Source organism: Chrysemys picta, chromosome 6, assembly GCF_011386835.1.
Source record: "Chrysemys picta bellii isolate R12L10 chromosome 6, ASM1138683v2, whole genome shotgun sequence".
In the NCBI taxonomy this organism is placed as follows: Eukaryota; Metazoa; Chordata; order Testudines; family Emydidae; genus Chrysemys; species Chrysemys picta.
In genome coordinates this window covers 40,289,811-40,307,454 of record NC_088796.1, presented here as the reverse complement: position 1 = coordinate 40,307,454, position 17,644 = coordinate 40,289,811, and the positions used below count along the sequence as shown (strand labels likewise).

The window sequence follows — 17,644 nt, the reverse complement described above, 5'->3', positions numbered from 1 at the left end:
GAGTCCATTAAAATATCTTTAATTTAAGATACCATAGGAAGTAAGAATTCAAATCGCTAAAGTTCCCATGACAGCTTCATAAGAAACACCCCTTTATAAATTTTTCCCATAAAAGATCTCTAATTGCATCCTTTCACAAAGCCTCCCGCTCTCCTTAAACATGAGCCAACTTCCAACCAGATTAAGACCCACAGGCTTCTACCTAGACTAAGCTTTCAAACTGGAACAACACCTTTAGGATTTGAGATCACCTAAAATGGATTAGCACACTAGAGTGAGCCCCTTTGCACTGAAGCAGGCTTTATAGTTCCCGAGCTCCACCTCTAATAAATTCTGGCCAATCATACACCCTCTCCTGACTTAAGATGGCCTCTTACTGCTACAGGAGAATTCTATCGATAAATTTTCCTACATTAAAAAAACATTTTAGTTCAGGACAAAGGCAACTAACCAAAGGAAAGGAGAAACTGACTCTGTAAAACATACTCTTCAGTTGGTTTCTGCTTTCCGGTTTCTCCTTGTGACATAGGACTCGTCTACACACAGATTTGCACAGGTTTTTTTTTTACATTCTTTTGTATTTTAATGTAATGACTATGAAATTGTCACACAATATAGTCACTATGGAATGAACACTCACAATATAAAAAATATTGTTATCTAGTTTAGCATCCAAGAAGCTTAAAATCAACCTTAGATTTAAGGGTAACACCACTTCAATTATGACTAGTCATGTAACTCTTGGATACTGAGCCTTTTCTCCCACTGCATTTGCCATTCCTGCCACACTTTTTTCACTTTGCAGAATCAATATTGCTGAAAGCAACCTTTATTGTCAGTCTGCTTCAGGAAGTGCTGTTCTCAGAAGGATTGACACAGAGCACTGGTAAAGTGATTTAATGGCAGCAACATCAGCATTGATGAAATATTCCAGTAATTTGTACATGTTTTAAATATGAGGAGGATAGAGTAATATGGAAGAAAGAAAGGAAAGGGCTAGAAATGTGTGTTTAAAACCAAGACAGGGGAGAAGGCTGAAAGATAAGAGACCATATCTGGAAAAGAAGAAAACAGATAAGATGGAAATAGAAGAGGAAGGGCACAGGGGAGTGAAAGTTGAAATGAAGAAATGGAAAAGACAGGAGGGATATTGTTGTTGTTATTTATTATTTGTGTTAACATAGTGCCAAGGGGAAAATGCTGTTGCTATTTTCTGCCTCCAACTTCTCCCTGTTTCTTTTCCTCCCTTTCTGTTCAGAGATTCTCTTCTATAAAAACCTCAAAGAATGGAGTGAACACTCCCTCACTTTTCTTTTGTGTCAAAGCATGTTTTCCTAGTTTGAAGCAGTTGACAAACTCTAAAACAGAATTAATTCCACCCAGAAAAGAAAGCTATAAAGATGGTCCAACAGTTCTAACCATCTAATAAAGCAAGCTGAAAGTTGTGTTTTTTCTTGTAGATTTGCTGCAGCTATAAAAAAGTTCAGTTCCCTGAATCCACTTATAATATTTAGTGGAGACTGTTTAAATCCATCAGCTTTAAGTTCAATAACAAAAGGAAAACATATGATTCCTATATTAAATGCAGTGGGAGTACACTTCGCAGTCTTTGGTAAGTAAATGTTATTTACAGATGAAGTTCATAATATCTGTTAGTTTATTTACAGCTACCTTTTACAGGCGCACGCACAGTTAGATTGTAAGCTCTATAGTGACAAAAAGACTTAGATTGTGTGTCTCTAGTGTTGTTATGTCTTGTAAAACACCATTTATGTTGCTGCATGATGGATCAAATCCTCAACCCAGCAACTAGTCTGAAAGCTAGGGGGGCCTTGATGGATGAGCAGAGTGTGTGGGAGAGAAATTGTCCCCTCCCTCAGGAAGGTGGGGAGCCTTTCAGCAGAAGATACCTGAGCCTGAGAGCTGAAAAGTGCTCTGCAGACACAATGTGTCTTTTCTTCCATTGGAGCAAGCACCACAGGATCTGTATAATGGCAGCTCCTTTGGCCTTGCCCCTGCAGGTTACTGCACAAGGGAGTTTCTGTGGAGCAAGGCTTCACAATGCACAGGGGAGTGGGTCCACCCTGCAGAACCCTCCAAAACCCACCCTTTTTTGTGTGCAACATAACTTCACTGCCCCCCTTTGCAGGATGCCCTCTGCAGCTATAGAGGAGGTGGCAGGATTTGCCATTATAAATAGGGGACCAAAGAGGAAAGCAAATACTAGAGGCAAGGGCTCATAACAAAGAATGCCCTGCCAGCAGCCACCTCTTCTTCTTTATATACCAATCAGGCTCTAATTCAGATGCTTCTGATATTCATGAGTATGATGACATATGTCACAGGAGAGAGGAGGCCTCTTAGAGTCCCTGGCTATTTAGGGCTTTATAAAATTTTGGTTTTTGTCTTATAATCAACCTGCAAACCAATAGGCAGCCTGTGCGAAAGATAGAGCACATGTTTAATGTGTTTGTGAAAAGGAACAGCACTTAGCAAACAGATTAATATAATCTCCACATGAAACCAACTTTCTTTTTGATCCTGGGAGCAAGTGCCCACCCCTCTGAATAACCTCGGCCCAATAATGTCAGCACCAGTAGACCAGCTAAGCTAACTGATCTTTTCAGGTAGAAGAATATGTTCCTATGAACCATAACAAATCAAACAAACACAAACTCTAGCTGGGTCTAGAGTTCTCTTAGGTAAATATATTGTGACGTTGTGCAGTCTATATGGTTTTATAAAAACATGATAATAAGTGAATATAATCTAACTGGGATAGTTTTAGAAAAATATGGTAAAAAGTGAATAAAACGTAACTGGGATGTGCTTCATGCAAAAGGTCTCTTGTAAGGTATCATTACAAAGCTTATAATCTACTGCGTGTGATCATCCAATTTGTATACCACTCTTGTATCTAAATCTAGAAATATAAACTATAACTCTGAGGGCCTATTGTAATTATGTAAAGTGTGGGCCATTAATGATGGTTTGGAATCTTGATGACTCCCATTGTCTGCAGATGGCTGTGTTTACCTGTGAGTCTTCCTGTATATGTGTGTGCTGGCAAGTGAGTAATGAAGTCTTGCAGTGATATGTGATCATGTCACCTGAACTGGAATCCATCTTTAACCTGGTGCTTTTCCAGTGAGGGGGGGTGGAAACCCAGAGGGACAAAGGGTTCCCGCCTTATGCAAAATATATATAAAGGGGTGGAAGAGAACAAAGGGGAGAGAGGAGCCATCATGAAGAATCCCCTAGCTATCACCTGAGCTGCAACAAGAGCTCTACCAGGGGAAGAATTGTGCCCAGGCCTGGAAAGTGTCCAGTCTGAGAAAAAACTTACTGAAGCATCTCTGAGGGTGAGATTATCTGTATTCAGTTTGATTAGGCATAGATTTGCGCATTTTATTTTATTTTACTTGGTGACTTATTTTGTTCTGTCTGTTACTACTTGGAACCACTTAAATCCTATTTTCTGTATTTAATAAAATCACTTTTTATTTAGTAATTTACTCAGAGTATGTATTAATACCTGGGGGAGCAAACACCTGTGCATATCTCTCTATCAGTGTTATAGAGGGCGAACAATTTATGAGTTTGCCCTGCATAAGCTTTATGCAGGGTAAAACGAATTTATCTGGATTTAGACCCCATTGGGAGTTGGGCATCTGAGTGCTAAAGACAAGCACACTTCTGTGAGGTGTTTTCAGGTAAACTTGCAGCTTTGGGGCAAGTGATTCAGACCCTGGGTCTGTGTTGGGGCAGATGGGAGTGTCTGGCTCAGCAAGACAGGGTGCTGGAGTCCTGAGCTGGCAGGGAAAACAGGAGCAGAGGTAGTCTTGGCACATCGGGTGGCAGCTCCCAAGCGGGTTTCTGTGATCCAACCCATCACATATATAATCAGACATATATGTATAGCTAAGGCGAGAGTAGCACTCGAGGTGCCATTCTGCCCAGTGCCAGGGCTTCTTCCTGGGCAAAAAAGGGGGAAGAGAAATGTATAAAGCAGCTACTTATTCTTCATTATATTGGGTTTTTCAAATGTCTTTTCCGATGCAAACTTATTTGAGTGGACGAGCAAGGTCAGCTAGTCTTTTATTTTCCTTTCTACTTTTTGGTCACTGCTTTGCAAAGCAAAAAAGCCATTCAGTAGACAGTAAAAAAAAAAAAAAAAAAAAGAAACCAACACTTCTGTATCACCAACTTTGTGTTTTCCTAGTCTTCCTATTTTAAATATACAGTGTACATTTGTATAGCACTATATAGACCGTAGCACTAGATAAAGGACCATATTTTCAGAGACGTGTATGTTTATAAAAACCTGTATTTGTGCATATTAACAGACACTTATGCATGAAATTGTCCCCTTTTGCATGTTAATAGAGTTTGTTCCAGGCCTGTGGGTTTTTGTACATTAACGTTTGGACCGTCCTCTCAAGCAGTTTGGCGTACAGAATTGTTTGGCATAATGCACAGTAGATATAGGGTTCCTGAAAGTCAGATACAATACTACAAATAATAGCTCCAAGACTTGATCCACTTACCTGTTTTATCCTGGCTGTACCAAAAGTCTCTCTTAAATAGGCCTAATTATTTACGCACACCTTTGTAATCTCTGGTAGCTTTTGGCATGGTATCAGAAAGCTTTTGGCATGGTACCAGAAAGCACCTTTTTCTTTCCCCCATTACATTTCAAAGGCCAACCAAAGCCATGATATGATAAACTGAGAGATGTATCTTAATTTTTCTCTCAAGAATCTTGCCCTGGGTATTACATATGTTTTTTTTTCTAGCCATAAATATTGGGCTTGCTAAAACTTAGATAATCTATGTACAAAAAGAAGTAGATGCATAAAAATGGATATTTTGGGCAAAGCATTGTTGTCCTTTACTACAGTATAAAGCTGGGGTAACTACAGAAGTAAATGGAATGACTAACGGTTTTCACTGTTGTAAAAAAGAGGAATTTGGTCCTTTAGTTTGAAGAAAAAATTTCATATCTCTAATGCTATTCTAAATGAAATATCAAAACTAAAATGATCTCATATGACCACCTTTTGTTGTTAACCTTAACAAGCTAGCTTCTGGACTTTTGTATTTTTAGGAAACGATGAATTTGATTTTGGTGTTGATGTTCTGGAAGATTATATACAACAAATGAAATTTCCATGGTTCCTCAGCAATGCATATGACAGATTTACCTCTAAACCACTAGGCCATGGCTCAGTAAAAAAAGTAGTTAAATGGAATAATACGAAAATTGGTTTAATGGGATTAGTAGAAGAAGACTGGCTGGATACCTTGCCTACCATTAACAAATCAAACCTAAACTACATAGATTATGTCAAAGTAGGTAATAAAATATCTGCAGAACTTAAAGCAGAGGGAGCAGGACTTATAATTGCTATGACACACATGAAATGGATTAATGACATCAGACTTGCCCAGAACACCCAAGGAATAGATCTGGTTCTGGGGGGCCATGACCATGATTATGGAATCAAAAAGGTGAATGGAACTTGGATTGTCAAAAGTGGGTCTGATTTCAGGAATTTCTCAAAAATAAATATAAGAAACTTTGGTGCATCATTTCAGTATACATTTCAGAGGATTGACATTTTGAGGAACCTAGAAGAAGATTCTTTTATAAAATCAGTGGTGGATGATTGTACTCAAAACCTGCAGGTAGGTACAACTTCCTTAAATATTTTGTTCTAGGAAAAGAAGATAATAATTGTTGTTTTAAGTGATCAGACTGATAACAGTGGGCCAAATTCTGATCTCAATTATGACATAAATCTGGATTAACGCCACTCTATTCTATTCAACTATATAGAATACAGACCCTTCACTGATGTCAGTGAAATTACTCTGCTTGTACAAATACACATTAAATTGATTTTACAAACAGATATAAAAGAAGTCGTTTCATTTCAAGCCTACCAAAATTGACAGGCCCATTAAGGTGAAACTGAGGGCAAAATTCCTTCTTGATGTAACTCCACTGACTTCAGTGGAAGTATACCGAGAAAAAATTTGGCCCATTACATTTTAATGGCTTCAGTTTTTTTTTTTTTTAATGGAAAGTTAACCTTTAAGTAGTGAATCCATGAGTGATTGCTATTAAGAGACACCACCTTATCAAATTTAGTTTTGAGATCAAGTATAAGGACAGAAGCCTCAGAACAATAGACAATTTTATCCATTTTGTATCTACAGTAAATATAGTCCCTACAATATATAATAAACCTCTCCTGGCAAAAAAGAACACCATTAAAGTCCCTCTGTCAGTGAATCTGAAGAATTGCAGTGCCTATATACATGTGAATTAACAAAGTAGTGTTAGAATCCTTCATTCTATGAGTGCTGAGGTCATTTCAATGGAAAGCCACTGGCCTTAATTAAGAACTTTCCTTCTTTTATTATTACAGCTATTGTCTATTATTTGTATTACTGTTGCACCTGGGAACCTAGAGCTTTATATTTAAGTACATTTCATTTATGTCTGTTGACATTTCCACTGAGAATAAAATATTTCTGACAAAATGTTAAAATGCCAAATAAGCTAGTTCCTCTGACATGCAATATTGATACCATTTATAGTCCTTGGCAGCTTCCTGCACAGCAGTCTTTAGTCTGTGTAGGAGCGTGCATCTATGAACTACTGTATTCTACAATCCTAAAGGGACTAAAACTCACAAGGACATTTTAATTGGATGGTCTGTATCCACAGGGGTACTAAAAACTAGCACACATTATAGGGGGACTTTGAAACTGTTAAACTCAGCTTGACTCTAACGTTGTTTGTAATCCCAGGATGACTGAATCTATCTTTAGATTCTCTATGCTAGGAAAAGTATCCATTTCTGACAATGAGCGTCAACCAGTACTCTTGAACTTGTGCTGAATACGGCTAGCTGAAAGAGTAGCCAAGAACAAACTGTTTTTCAGAAAGTTGTTTCAAAAATGGTGATTAAAACCTCAGAACAGGTTTCTTGATCTCAGCTGTTGTTTGCTGATTACTATTATCTGCACTCTGTATACAATATAACAGCAAGAAATGACAGAATGGGATTTCCCCTACCTAGTCAAACTCAAGAGAAATGTATTTTTGTAGGTCTGTATGGAATGTTAAGTTCTCATCAGTGCAGGTATATAATGGAAGCCAGCTGGACTTGGAATTGTTGCTATTTGTCCATTGCCAGAATAAATCACCTTCTGTGCATCTATTCAGATTCACAGGGGATTGAGAAGAGACTATATTTTTCCATGGCTTGGCTTTCTTTTTTTTTCTTCTGCTCAAAATTTTAAACGTTTTTACAGTGTAATCCTTTAGTTTTCATGACATAGTTGTTTCAAATAAATAGAGTCTGCTATAAACCCGTCTCTTTTTTAGCCTCTTTTAGAGGAAGTTCTTTGTCCCATTGACACAGAATTAGACGGTCGTGTTTCTACTGTAAGAAGATCAGAGAGTAACCTGGGAAACCTGATAACTAATGCAATGTTAGAAGCTACTCATGCTGATGTAGCATTAGTCAATTCAGGTTGTCCTTTTAAAAAACATTTATTGTAATCCAAAATGTTTGGAATGTTTTAACATTAATTTACTTGTTAAAGACGGTAGCAATGTTTGGAATATTATTTAATTACTTAATTAGGAGTGGTCCCAGCCACTCATCTGAGTCAGAGTACATCAAGAAGTCAAGGGATTTGAAAAGGTCAAATGAGTTACCTTTCACTGATCAAAGCCCCTGAAGAAATCAGGAACTAGAGAATTTTTAGTGGAAAACAAATTAAGGTAAATTTGATTGGCTCATAGACAATGTGACAATTATAACATGTGTCCAAAATATTAGGATGTCATAAAAGTAAACAAGTAAACTGGCTGATTTTGGTAAGGTTTTGGAGTACATGCTAAGTTTATATACCATACCAAAACAAATGGAAATGGTATTAAAGCATTATATTATCAGGATGTCACCCGTTACCACCTTATTTGAAAACTGTACTCTTTTCTACCTTCCATCTTTGTCTAGTTCCTTTACCTCTTAAAGCATATGCTCTCCAAGGTAGGAACCATGCCTATTGTGTTTGTACTGTTGCTGGAAACAAACTAATGATAGTAATAGTAGTAAATGAGACTCAAAGGGGTTATAGTACAACAGTATCGCAATGAGACTAAATATCTAAGGTGAAATCTTGGCCTCATTTTGTAATTCTTCCCCCTCTCCTTCCCAAATAATAAAAAAAAAATAAGAATAATAATGCATTTTAAAAACCCTTTCATTTCCACATGTAAACACTTCACATTGGTACAAAGAACCATTTGCTTCCCTTTATTACCTATTCCAAAATTTGTTTAAAAAACACCTTCCACAAGTCTTCATGGACAAAGTTAGTTTGGTTGGATTAAAATCCTCCTTACTCTGCTACTCTTTTCCTAAGTAAGCAATTATTCTTTTATAAATAGTTTCCCTTTAAAACAAGAAATTTTGCTTGGTGCATGGTCTTATTTTTAAATTGGACAATTATTTGTTGTTACAAGCATGGTTTTTCAGTTTAAAAATGAAGACTGATCCTCCAGACACATGTTGTGCATTCTTGTGCAGAATTTACATATGTGAGTAGTCCCATATGTGTAAGTATTTGCACAATCAGGGTCTAAAGATATGTCTACTTCTATTCTGATTTTTGTCATCTTCTGGATTTTGTTTTTTTTTAAAGAGAATGTTGCCAGCATAGTAGTTCTTCAGTGTAGAATTAGGCTTTTGATTGGTTCTTGCTGAATGTTTGTTTTAAAGGGAAAATGTTGAATGTACCTTTTTTTAATTCTAAAAGGGAGTTGTTGCTTGCATGTCTTAAAATTGAAAACATGATGGTGCTAGCTGGAGTCTTTTTGTCGGTTTTGTTTTGTTTTTAAGAAGGAAATGATTTGTCATGGTTTTTCATTTTTAAAATGGCAAAATTTGTTGTCAGAAAGGTTTTTGTTAATTTAAAATTGAAATTATTGTTCCAGGAAAACTCACCTTTTTGGCAGAGAATTAAATTAAAACTTTCAGGCCAAAAGATTTTGGAAAGTTAAAAATATGTATAAACAGGGAATTTTCGTGGAAACTGTTCGGTAAGCTTAACTATAGTAGGTGCTATTCAGCATCCACTCTAATATAGCTGCAAAGCACTTTGTGTTTCCCTGAGAAATAAGTCTACAATCTGTAAAGACTTCCACATATGCTTAATTTTATGCAGTGTGAATAGTCCCATTGAAGTCTCTAAAATTAGCATACTTTCTTATTTTTTTAAATCAATAGGACTATTTACAGCACATAAAGTTAGACATGTATATAAATCTTTGCAGTACCAGGGCCCATGACATCATTTAAATAATCATTAACGACAATATAAATTCTTTCTCATCAAGAAAACAAACCTTACAACTTGTATCATTTTATTAGATAATCATGTTGTTTTCCCACAGTAGAAAAAGGACCAGGGAGTATCTTGATTTTCTTTTATGATGATTGTAGGTACCCTTCGTTCAAACCATATACATCCTGCAGGAGATATTACTATGCACGATCTTTTAACTATCCTTCCCATTGTGGACCCACTTCTAGTAGTCAGAATTACAGGAGGACAACTGTTGGAAGCTCTCGAAAATGGAGTCTACAGATATCCAGCTCTTGATGGAAGGTACATAGACTATTTATCCAACCCCTTTTTATATGAAAATGCCAATTGTTCTGAACATTTGTGGAAATTCTCCACACTGTCCCTATGAGTAGCCACTTTAATGCTAACATTCAAATGCTCCAGGTAATGATAATGATGAATTCACAAGCCTATGTGATAACAGTATTGGGCATATTAATACACCACTCTAAGCAAGACAAATGACTAATATAAGTACAAACATAAAACCTATGGATACAGATAAATCTTTGTCACACACAATGTATGAAAACCTATACAAAATAAATGTGGTTTTTATTTGGAGCTTACTTTTTATAGTGAAAATAACAAAAATGAGGAAACCTCTATATGGCTGGCTAATAGGTATTAAATTCTGGAACTAACTTGATTCCACACATATTAGATTGATTAATTGAATGTTCAGGTTATATGAATTAATTGGGTCAGTATGACAGGTTGGGATTTAGCAATTGGTCCAAAAGTTCAGTTTGGCTCTTAAAAATGAAACCTGGAAACCATTGTGACAATGGTGCAAGAATTGGAGAATTCAGACCTTTCACTCTGCTATCTGGTAGCCAAGATGTTTAACCCTGGGACCAATGGCCACTGGTAAGAAGAGTAAAAGCTGCCTTTTCAGTGAGGTATTTCATAGAGTAATCAATGAAAGTCCTGTCTTTGGAAACATAATATTACAAACATACCTTAAACACTGAATGAATTATTGTGAGTTGATGTAGCAGTTTACTGAAGTGTACCTGTTCAGAATTCTGGAAGGGTCAGTACTTTGGTTGGTTCTTTCTTCATACCAAAAAAAAATTTTTTTTAACTACCAGGTTTCCTCAAGTAGCAGGAATGGAATTTGGATTTGATCCAAATGCAGAACCAGGGCACCAAATTATAAGAGACTCTGTAAAGATTCAAGGACAATATCTCAAGAAGAACAAAGTCTATCAACTTGCCATTAAGGAGTACTTAGCTAATGCAAGCTCTAATGTATTTAAATATTTTGAATGCTTTTCATGCTTCAAGAGTGTTGTTTTTATGAAATACTGACTTACGTTGATTGCTTAATTATGACACTGTAAGGGATTGCAATTTGACTCCATCGTAGATGTTGTTCATTCCGTCCACCCTGTCGGAGAATAACAGAGTTCTCACTTTTTGTTTGGGTACAGCAAATCAGATACTTTATTTTCTCTCTATCAATTGCATAGAGGGAGAGAGCTAAACAGGTCTCTCTCAACAGGTAAACAATTACAGCAAGCATGTATACCTTTTGTTACAGACAATAATGAGCAACAGCTGCATTTTGTTTATACATAGGTCATTCTGATATCTTGTTTTGCTCACTAATGTAGACTCTTAGTCTACATTCCATATTATCTACACATTATCTACACAAGGTCGCAACAACTTCTCACACAGTTCTTTCCCACTCGCCTCACACATTCCTCGCTTCTACAAATCTCGCGTTATTAGGGTTACAGTTAGCCTGACTCTTGCTAACAAACTGTCATGCATTGCAATCCCCTTCCTGTCAGTTCTTTCTCTGCTTCCACAACCCCCAGAGTTTCTGTCTTTATTTCTTATACAAATTTCTATAATTCTCCACCCCTCTTCTCATTCCTAGCAAAATATTAGACCTGATTTCTGAGTGTGCTTTAACTTTCAGACCACACACTAAAATTCTGCTGGTGAATTTTGCACACGCAAATATTGTTTCTGCATATTTAAATCAAGTGGTAGGTCACCCAGTAGACCCAATTACTGTACTTACATGCAAAATGTATGTGTGTTCAATTTGGAAGTTGTTTGAAAGTCTGTCTCCTAACATTCAATCTTACTCTGTTACTGAATACAATATTTTTAATCAAATCAGCCATAGCTACTATTCTAACAAATTTGTATACTTATTTATAATGGTTTAGAAATAGACAATTAAGTGCTCATATTTTAAAGATATTCTTCATTAAATATAATTATTACTTTTCAGGGAAAGGATGGCTATGTAATGTTTCAGAATTGTCCTAGGATGTATGATACAGAAACTGCACAGCTACTTTCCACAGTTGTTGTTAATCACTTTGAATCTATCAAGATTGTGCATGGTATCAAAAAGTGCACCTCCGGTCACTGAATGAGTTTAATTACCAAGTCCAAATCAGCATCACTAACAGGTAATTTAAAATATATCATATGAGGCACAATGGGCTACAATCCTTACTGTGGACTTCGGGCACCATTGCAATTACAAATAATTTAAGTGCATTTGTTCCTAACTTTCTAAATTTGTTGTGCAGCATTTAGTGATTTACCAAAGAATAATCTCTTTATCCACTAACGGTAGCAATCAGGGCATATGGTCCATTGTGTGGGAATGGGACTGACCACTTTCTCCCAGAAGGTTGTCTTCTGCAGAGGGAGGGGTGGCAGGCTGCACAGGGAAGTTGAGGGAGGGAGATTTTTGAAGGGATGGAAGGATGGAGGAGGAACATAATAGACTTCAAAAGCTTAAACCCCTAAATTAGCATGAAATTCTGGTCTCCTTTGTCAGTCTTCAGTAAGAGGACTTAACATGAAGGAACAACTAAACAAGCTAATGGACCTGTGTTTAACCACAGGGATTTGTACTCCTAATTTAGCTAGGTAATTCTGAAAATCTCACCCAGTATTTTGTTCTTTAAAGTCCTTTACCACAATCCCCAGTTTTTTAGTGTCAGTCTCTTCCAAATGAATATTAGGCAAAAGCTGCCTTCTTTAAGAATATTAATTACTTGTCTGAAGGAGAGGGTATTGTTTTTGAGACATCCTCAATTGAGTCCACTCCAACTTGTAGACCTTATCTGCCAGACACTTGTGCATCCATTCAGCAACTTCAATAAGATGAAATATTAAATTCTTCTTACCTCCATAACAGTAAAAAAGACTTAAAGTTGAAGTATAGAAGAGAAACCTAAAAGGTATAATTCCCTTCTGGCAATTTCGCCCAGTCAGTAAAATCCTGTCAGTAATCCAGGGAGCTCTGCATTAAAATAGACTTTTCCTTTAGCCAGGGACATGCAGACTCCAGAAAGAATGGCATTATCCATAGTACATTTCATCCGTGCACAGAAAAAGTCTCTACCCATAACGGAGTAAGTTAAGGAATCCTCTAACAATCTCTATTTAAGTCTTTTTCAGTTTTCCCTATTTCCAAGAAACCAGAATCTGCCTTATTTACACATCATAATTCGCCTCACGATATTTCAGAGCAGATTTTCATTCAGAACCTTCAGCGTTCCATAGACAGGACATTCAGAGCATTTTTGTGAAGCAGGATATGCGTTAGCTAGATCTCTTTGCAGTAGGTACAATGTCAAGTATGCTTTAATCTCTTCCAGAAGATGGTCTTGACATTCTGTGGTTAAGCAGTCTGCTGTATGTTTTTTTGTCCAGTCCATCTAATCCTGGGAACTTTGTGGAATGTGAAGATAACTGGACATTAAAATATCCACATAGCTCTAAATTGGACAGGACAGACTGTCATATGTGCCTGTGAGTTATATGCCAAAAAATATAAACAATTTTCTAAAAAGTCTGACTCAAAACTCCATGCATAATTAGCCCTATTTGTAAGGCTGCGAAACTAATTTCTAAGCTCAAATCTCACAAAGCATCTGTAAACTCTATAATGGGAATATTGTCTCTGGATTTGACCTGGCTTCTCCTGTATTACCTTAGCAATCAACAATTTAGGTATCAAGATAACACTACTTTGAACAGAAACCTGCATTTTGACAAAAGCATTTGTTCATGTCTCCTCCTGGATGCCCAGTTACCATTTCAGATTCACCTTCCAAAATGTGACCTCTTATCTTTTCTTCTAATCTCTTTCCTCCCCTTCCATCCCTCTTCTCCATTGCCTGTCTTTCCTTGCCTCCTGGACTCAAAGGGCCTACTTTTTCCTTTGCACCATTTTGGTGGCACAAAGGGGAGAAAACCTGGCCTTATCTCCCTGTTGGGACTACCTCCTGCATGGGGTCCTCGCTGTGGGCATTAAGGTGGCATAGCTGGCTCCCTAATCCCCTTTCCCCACCATCCCTGTCACAATAGCTGCATTGGGTGCAGAGAAGAGGCATGACTTCAGCATGCTGTACTCAGGCTATCCAAAACTGGGAGGTATTATCAGCTGGTGCATGTAGAGCAGACCCCACATTGTTCTACTTGGGTCCAGGACAGAGAATCAGGAAGCCAGAACCTGATAGGCTCCCTTCTGCTGTAGCAAGCAGAATCTCAATGCATCAGAAATTCGGGCCATTTTTCTTTTTCTTTTTTCTTCCCACATATCCAGTCTCTCATTAAACCACATTTCTGTTTAATATTGTCAAAATCCACTCTCTTTACTAAATCCATGGCTAAACACAGGTCCATTAGCTGCTCGGCTGCTTACCTTGTGTGGCCTTGCAGCCAATCAACTCTCTTTTGTGTCCAAAATGCAGTGCTGAAGTCATCTTCCTCACCTTCACCTCAAACCACGTTATTTGCCCTCTTTGAATTCCATGTTGGCTTCCTATCTCTTATCACATCACATTCAAACTGTTCTTCCTTATCTACAGGCTCCTACATACACATATCCTTTTTCTCTCTACTCTTTCTAATCCTGCTCCTATACTGATTCCCTTTTCACACTTTTAGCTTTGTCTTCTATCAGAATGGTAGTGTGTGATGTCCCTTTTGCACAACATATGCTAGCCTTAATTTGAGTGATGGATACATTCAAAATATCTAAAATAGCTAAATAGTTCCAGCATTCAATCTCCACGAGTCTGGGTAAAATTTGAACTAGGAAACTAAAAGTGAAAGGCAGTAGGTCATCCCATTATTAATCCCTTGAACAGTCATTAACCTCAGATTTATATATTTTAAACCTAGAGAGCTATAATGACAGATTGGCCCACATTCTGCAAAAATTATTTCCTGGATTCTGACATACAGTATTTTCAACAAGTAAGAGAATGGTGCTTACCTTATTTGTTGATGTCTGAGCTAACACTATTAAAATATAGCTCTCTGGGTCTGCAAAGGGAGTACTCATGGTGAGCTTTGTTGAGCGTGTATTTATGAAGGTCCAATCAGAAAATTCCAGTTACTCATAAATAAGGCAGGTTTTTAGTATGTTAATTATTTTAATAGCTTATTCGCAGTATAGTCAGATGCGCATTTAGGTTGTTTACATGAAGAGAATTTAGTTTAATTAGCACTAACATTTCATGAATTTACCACAAGCCTTTGAAACAAGAACAGATACAAGCACATCAGTAGTTGCAGTGCCTGGCATAGAAGGAAGAATCTGTCACATTTCCAAGGAAATGAAGGAACACTTGCGACAACTAAGAATGGCAAGGAAAGAAGGGCTAAACACATTTCCCCCACTTAGCAAAGACTGAGAATTCTGACTCTGACTGACTGAAAGTGATAAATAATGTCCCCAGTGATATAGTACCTGAAACCATATGAGCTGCTACTTCATTTGTTATATGTATTTTGCATATTTATTATAATTATTTAGCTTTTCCTTTCCACTGTATTTAAAATGTTCCCTTGGTTTGAGTGTTTATTCATTTGAAACAATTTAAAATAGTTCTTGCATTCATCAAATCTCTCTCTAAGAAAAATGTAATACAACCATTTTCTTGTATTTAAAATAATATACAACTAATGTTTGTTCATTTTGGAAATAACTTCTGGTTGCCTTTGTTAAACTGATGTTTTTCATATTGTTGCCATTTTACATATAGCTCTATTTGTAATTATAATGTCCACTACCCATAAGTAATAGCTTATAGTGAAGCTATATAATATTTACAGTATTAAATCTGAAAGTTATTTTTGTCTACTGACATAAGCCTAACTAATACATTCATAGAGAAAATGCTTCCACCGCATCACAGTAAAACTCAGATTATAGTAATGGTCAAAGGATGATGATAGACTGTGCTTGGCTGACTATTGCATGCCACTAAAATGTCACAAAATGGGAAAGTGTCATGTCAAATATTCATTGTTCCCTGTACGATCACCACTTAGTACCAATAAAGAAGAATCTGTACCCTCCTTAATGTACTAATGTTTCTAACTTGTCTGATATTTTACTATGATTATCCATGCTACCTGTAAAGCCTGTGAAACGAAGAAAAACTTATACAAAGGGGTGATGAACATATTGAGATGTTTCTCTAATGCATTAATTGTTTTTAATTATAAAAAGAGACTTTTTTATTCAGATGCATTTAACGACATTTCCCGTTTAGCAGGTTCTGAGACGTCTGTCACACATGCTCAATGTAGAGCACATTCTCTTAGAAATCAAGGGGGAGCTTTTCAAAGGCACAAATGGAAGTTAAGGCCTAACTCCCAATGACTTTCATGGACAATTACGTGTCTAACTGCCATTTGTGCCTCTGTTTCTCCCCATGATAATGGGTCACAGCCTGAACTAACGATGTCAATCAGCTATGGTGATTTACACCAGCTGAGGATCATACAACATTGGTGAGATATAACTTTTACTCGAATGTTGCAATTTTACCCTTTTCTTAATATCAAATGTAGTCATCCAAAACCAATGCCATAGTCTCAGCCCACTTCTGCCTTCCATCTGTGGCCATTCCCACAGAGCCAAAGGAACAGAAAGTTAGCTTAAAAAAGCCAGCTGTGATTTCCCTAAACAAGGGGTATCCTTGGCTGGTATAAAGCCAGCAAAAGGTGGTATAAAGCCAGCATAGCGGAACTGACCCTTGCTAGTCCCAAGATGGCAAGAATTCAGCTTTTCTGGACCTACTTCTCTGGTGCACTGAGCACTGCTCCAGTGCATCCAATGATCTGGCCTTCTATGTTGTCAACTCATAAAGCTCATATGAATTTCAGGAGTAGTGTGTTCATAAACCAGGGGTTGAAAGGGACCACAAGGGTCATCTAACCCCCTGCCAAGATGCAGGATTTGTTATGTCTAATCTGTAAAATCTAATTTGTTGGTCTGTACAAAACCATAATTCCCCAAATTAACTTTAGACTGGGCTTGTGTACTAGCTGGTCACACTTGAAATGATCTGGCTTTGGATTTGAGCATCTTCTGTATCTGGAACTTTAAAGCCTTGCTGCCTAGTGGCATTCACAACCACACGTGAGGTGCCTAGGGTGGGATTCACAAAAGGATTTAGGTGCCTAATTCTGATTGACTTCAATGGGATTTAGGTGCCTAAATACCTTTGTGAATCCTAAGCATCCAAGTTCCCCATATAATGCAGAAGAACAGTTAAGCGCCTAAAAATGGGATTCACTAAAACCAGGAAGTTGAACTGGGGAGCCAGCTAAGTTATCCAAATAGGAAATGCAAAGGTGGAGAGGGTATGACCTAAGCTCCAGCTATCAAAGTGAGGAGATAGGCACCTACTGCTCGGCTGGAAGGAGGAAGGATGGCACCTCTCTTTCCACTTAGGATTCACAACCACAAACCCTTCCCTGAAGTTAGGCGCTTAAGTCCAGGTAGTGGTTTTTCACAAATAAACAGGGAGGAGGAGTCCCATGTATAATCTTTAGCCTATTGGAGCAAGGGCCCTGGAACCTGTCTCTCCCATTTCTTAGGGCAGTGCCCTAACCACTAGGTTATACAGTCATTCTCATTCTTTCTGCCCAAATGTACCTATTGATACAGTTGAGCAGTGCCAGCAATGGTTAGGGCACTGTCCTGGGAGGTGGGAGAGCTAAATTCAATGCTCTACTTGACAGCATGCAGAGGGGGGAATTGAGCCTTGCCGCCTACATCCTGGATGAGCACTCTAACCAGCCAGCTAAAAGTGGAAAGCATGCGACCACCTACTTGGACTGTTTTAGAGGGGCTCTGACCACACCTACCAGATTGGACCCCAAAAGATGGGGGAAGCCGTCATTTGTGAATCCTACTGCTGGATGA

At 37.6% G+C, this 17,644-nt stretch overlaps 1 protein-coding gene across 2 annotated transcripts; it reads left to right on the top strand.

Annotated features, from left to right (window-relative positions):
* The first annotated feature begins 5,325 nt into the window (after positions 1 to 5,325).
* Positions 5,326 to 15,335, top strand: LOC101931885 (trifunctional nucleotide phosphoesterase protein YfkN-like). Of its 2 annotated transcripts, XM_065599044.1 has the most exons (5): positions 5,326 to 5,688; positions 9,528 to 9,693; positions 10,527 to 10,674; positions 11,687 to 11,870; positions 14,959 to 15,335. In XM_065599044.1, the coding sequence occupies exons 2-4, from the start codon at positions 9,572 to 9,574 to the stop codon at positions 11,828 to 11,830; spliced, it is 414 nt and encodes a 137-aa protein (XP_065455116.1). In that variant the 5' UTR covers positions 5,326 to 5,688; positions 9,528 to 9,571; the 3' UTR covers positions 11,831 to 11,870; positions 14,959 to 15,335. The 2 variants fall into 2 exon arrangements, with proteins under 2 accessions (XP_065455116.1, XP_065455115.1); XM_065599043.1 differs by lacking the exon at positions 5,326 to 5,688 and having other exon boundaries at positions 9,483 to 9,693.
* Positions 15,336 to 17,644: the final 2,309 nt, after the last annotated feature.

What these genes read in the sequence shown, in the direction of transcription:
- LOC101931885 (XM_065599043.1), top strand. Translation starts at nt 9,515, where the DNA reads ATGATGATTGTAGGTACCCTTCGTTCAAACCATATACATCCTGCAGGA. An exon ending in TATCCAGCTCTTGATGGAAG is followed by an intron (nt 9,694 to 10,526) that starts GTACATAGACTA and finishes TTTAACTACCAG; the next exon opens with GTTTCCTCAAGTAGCAGGAA. An exon ending in TTAAGGAGTACTTAGCTAAT is followed by an intron (nt 10,675 to 11,686) that starts GCAAGCTCTAAT and finishes ATTACTTTTCAG; the next exon opens with GGAAAGGATGGCTATGTAAT.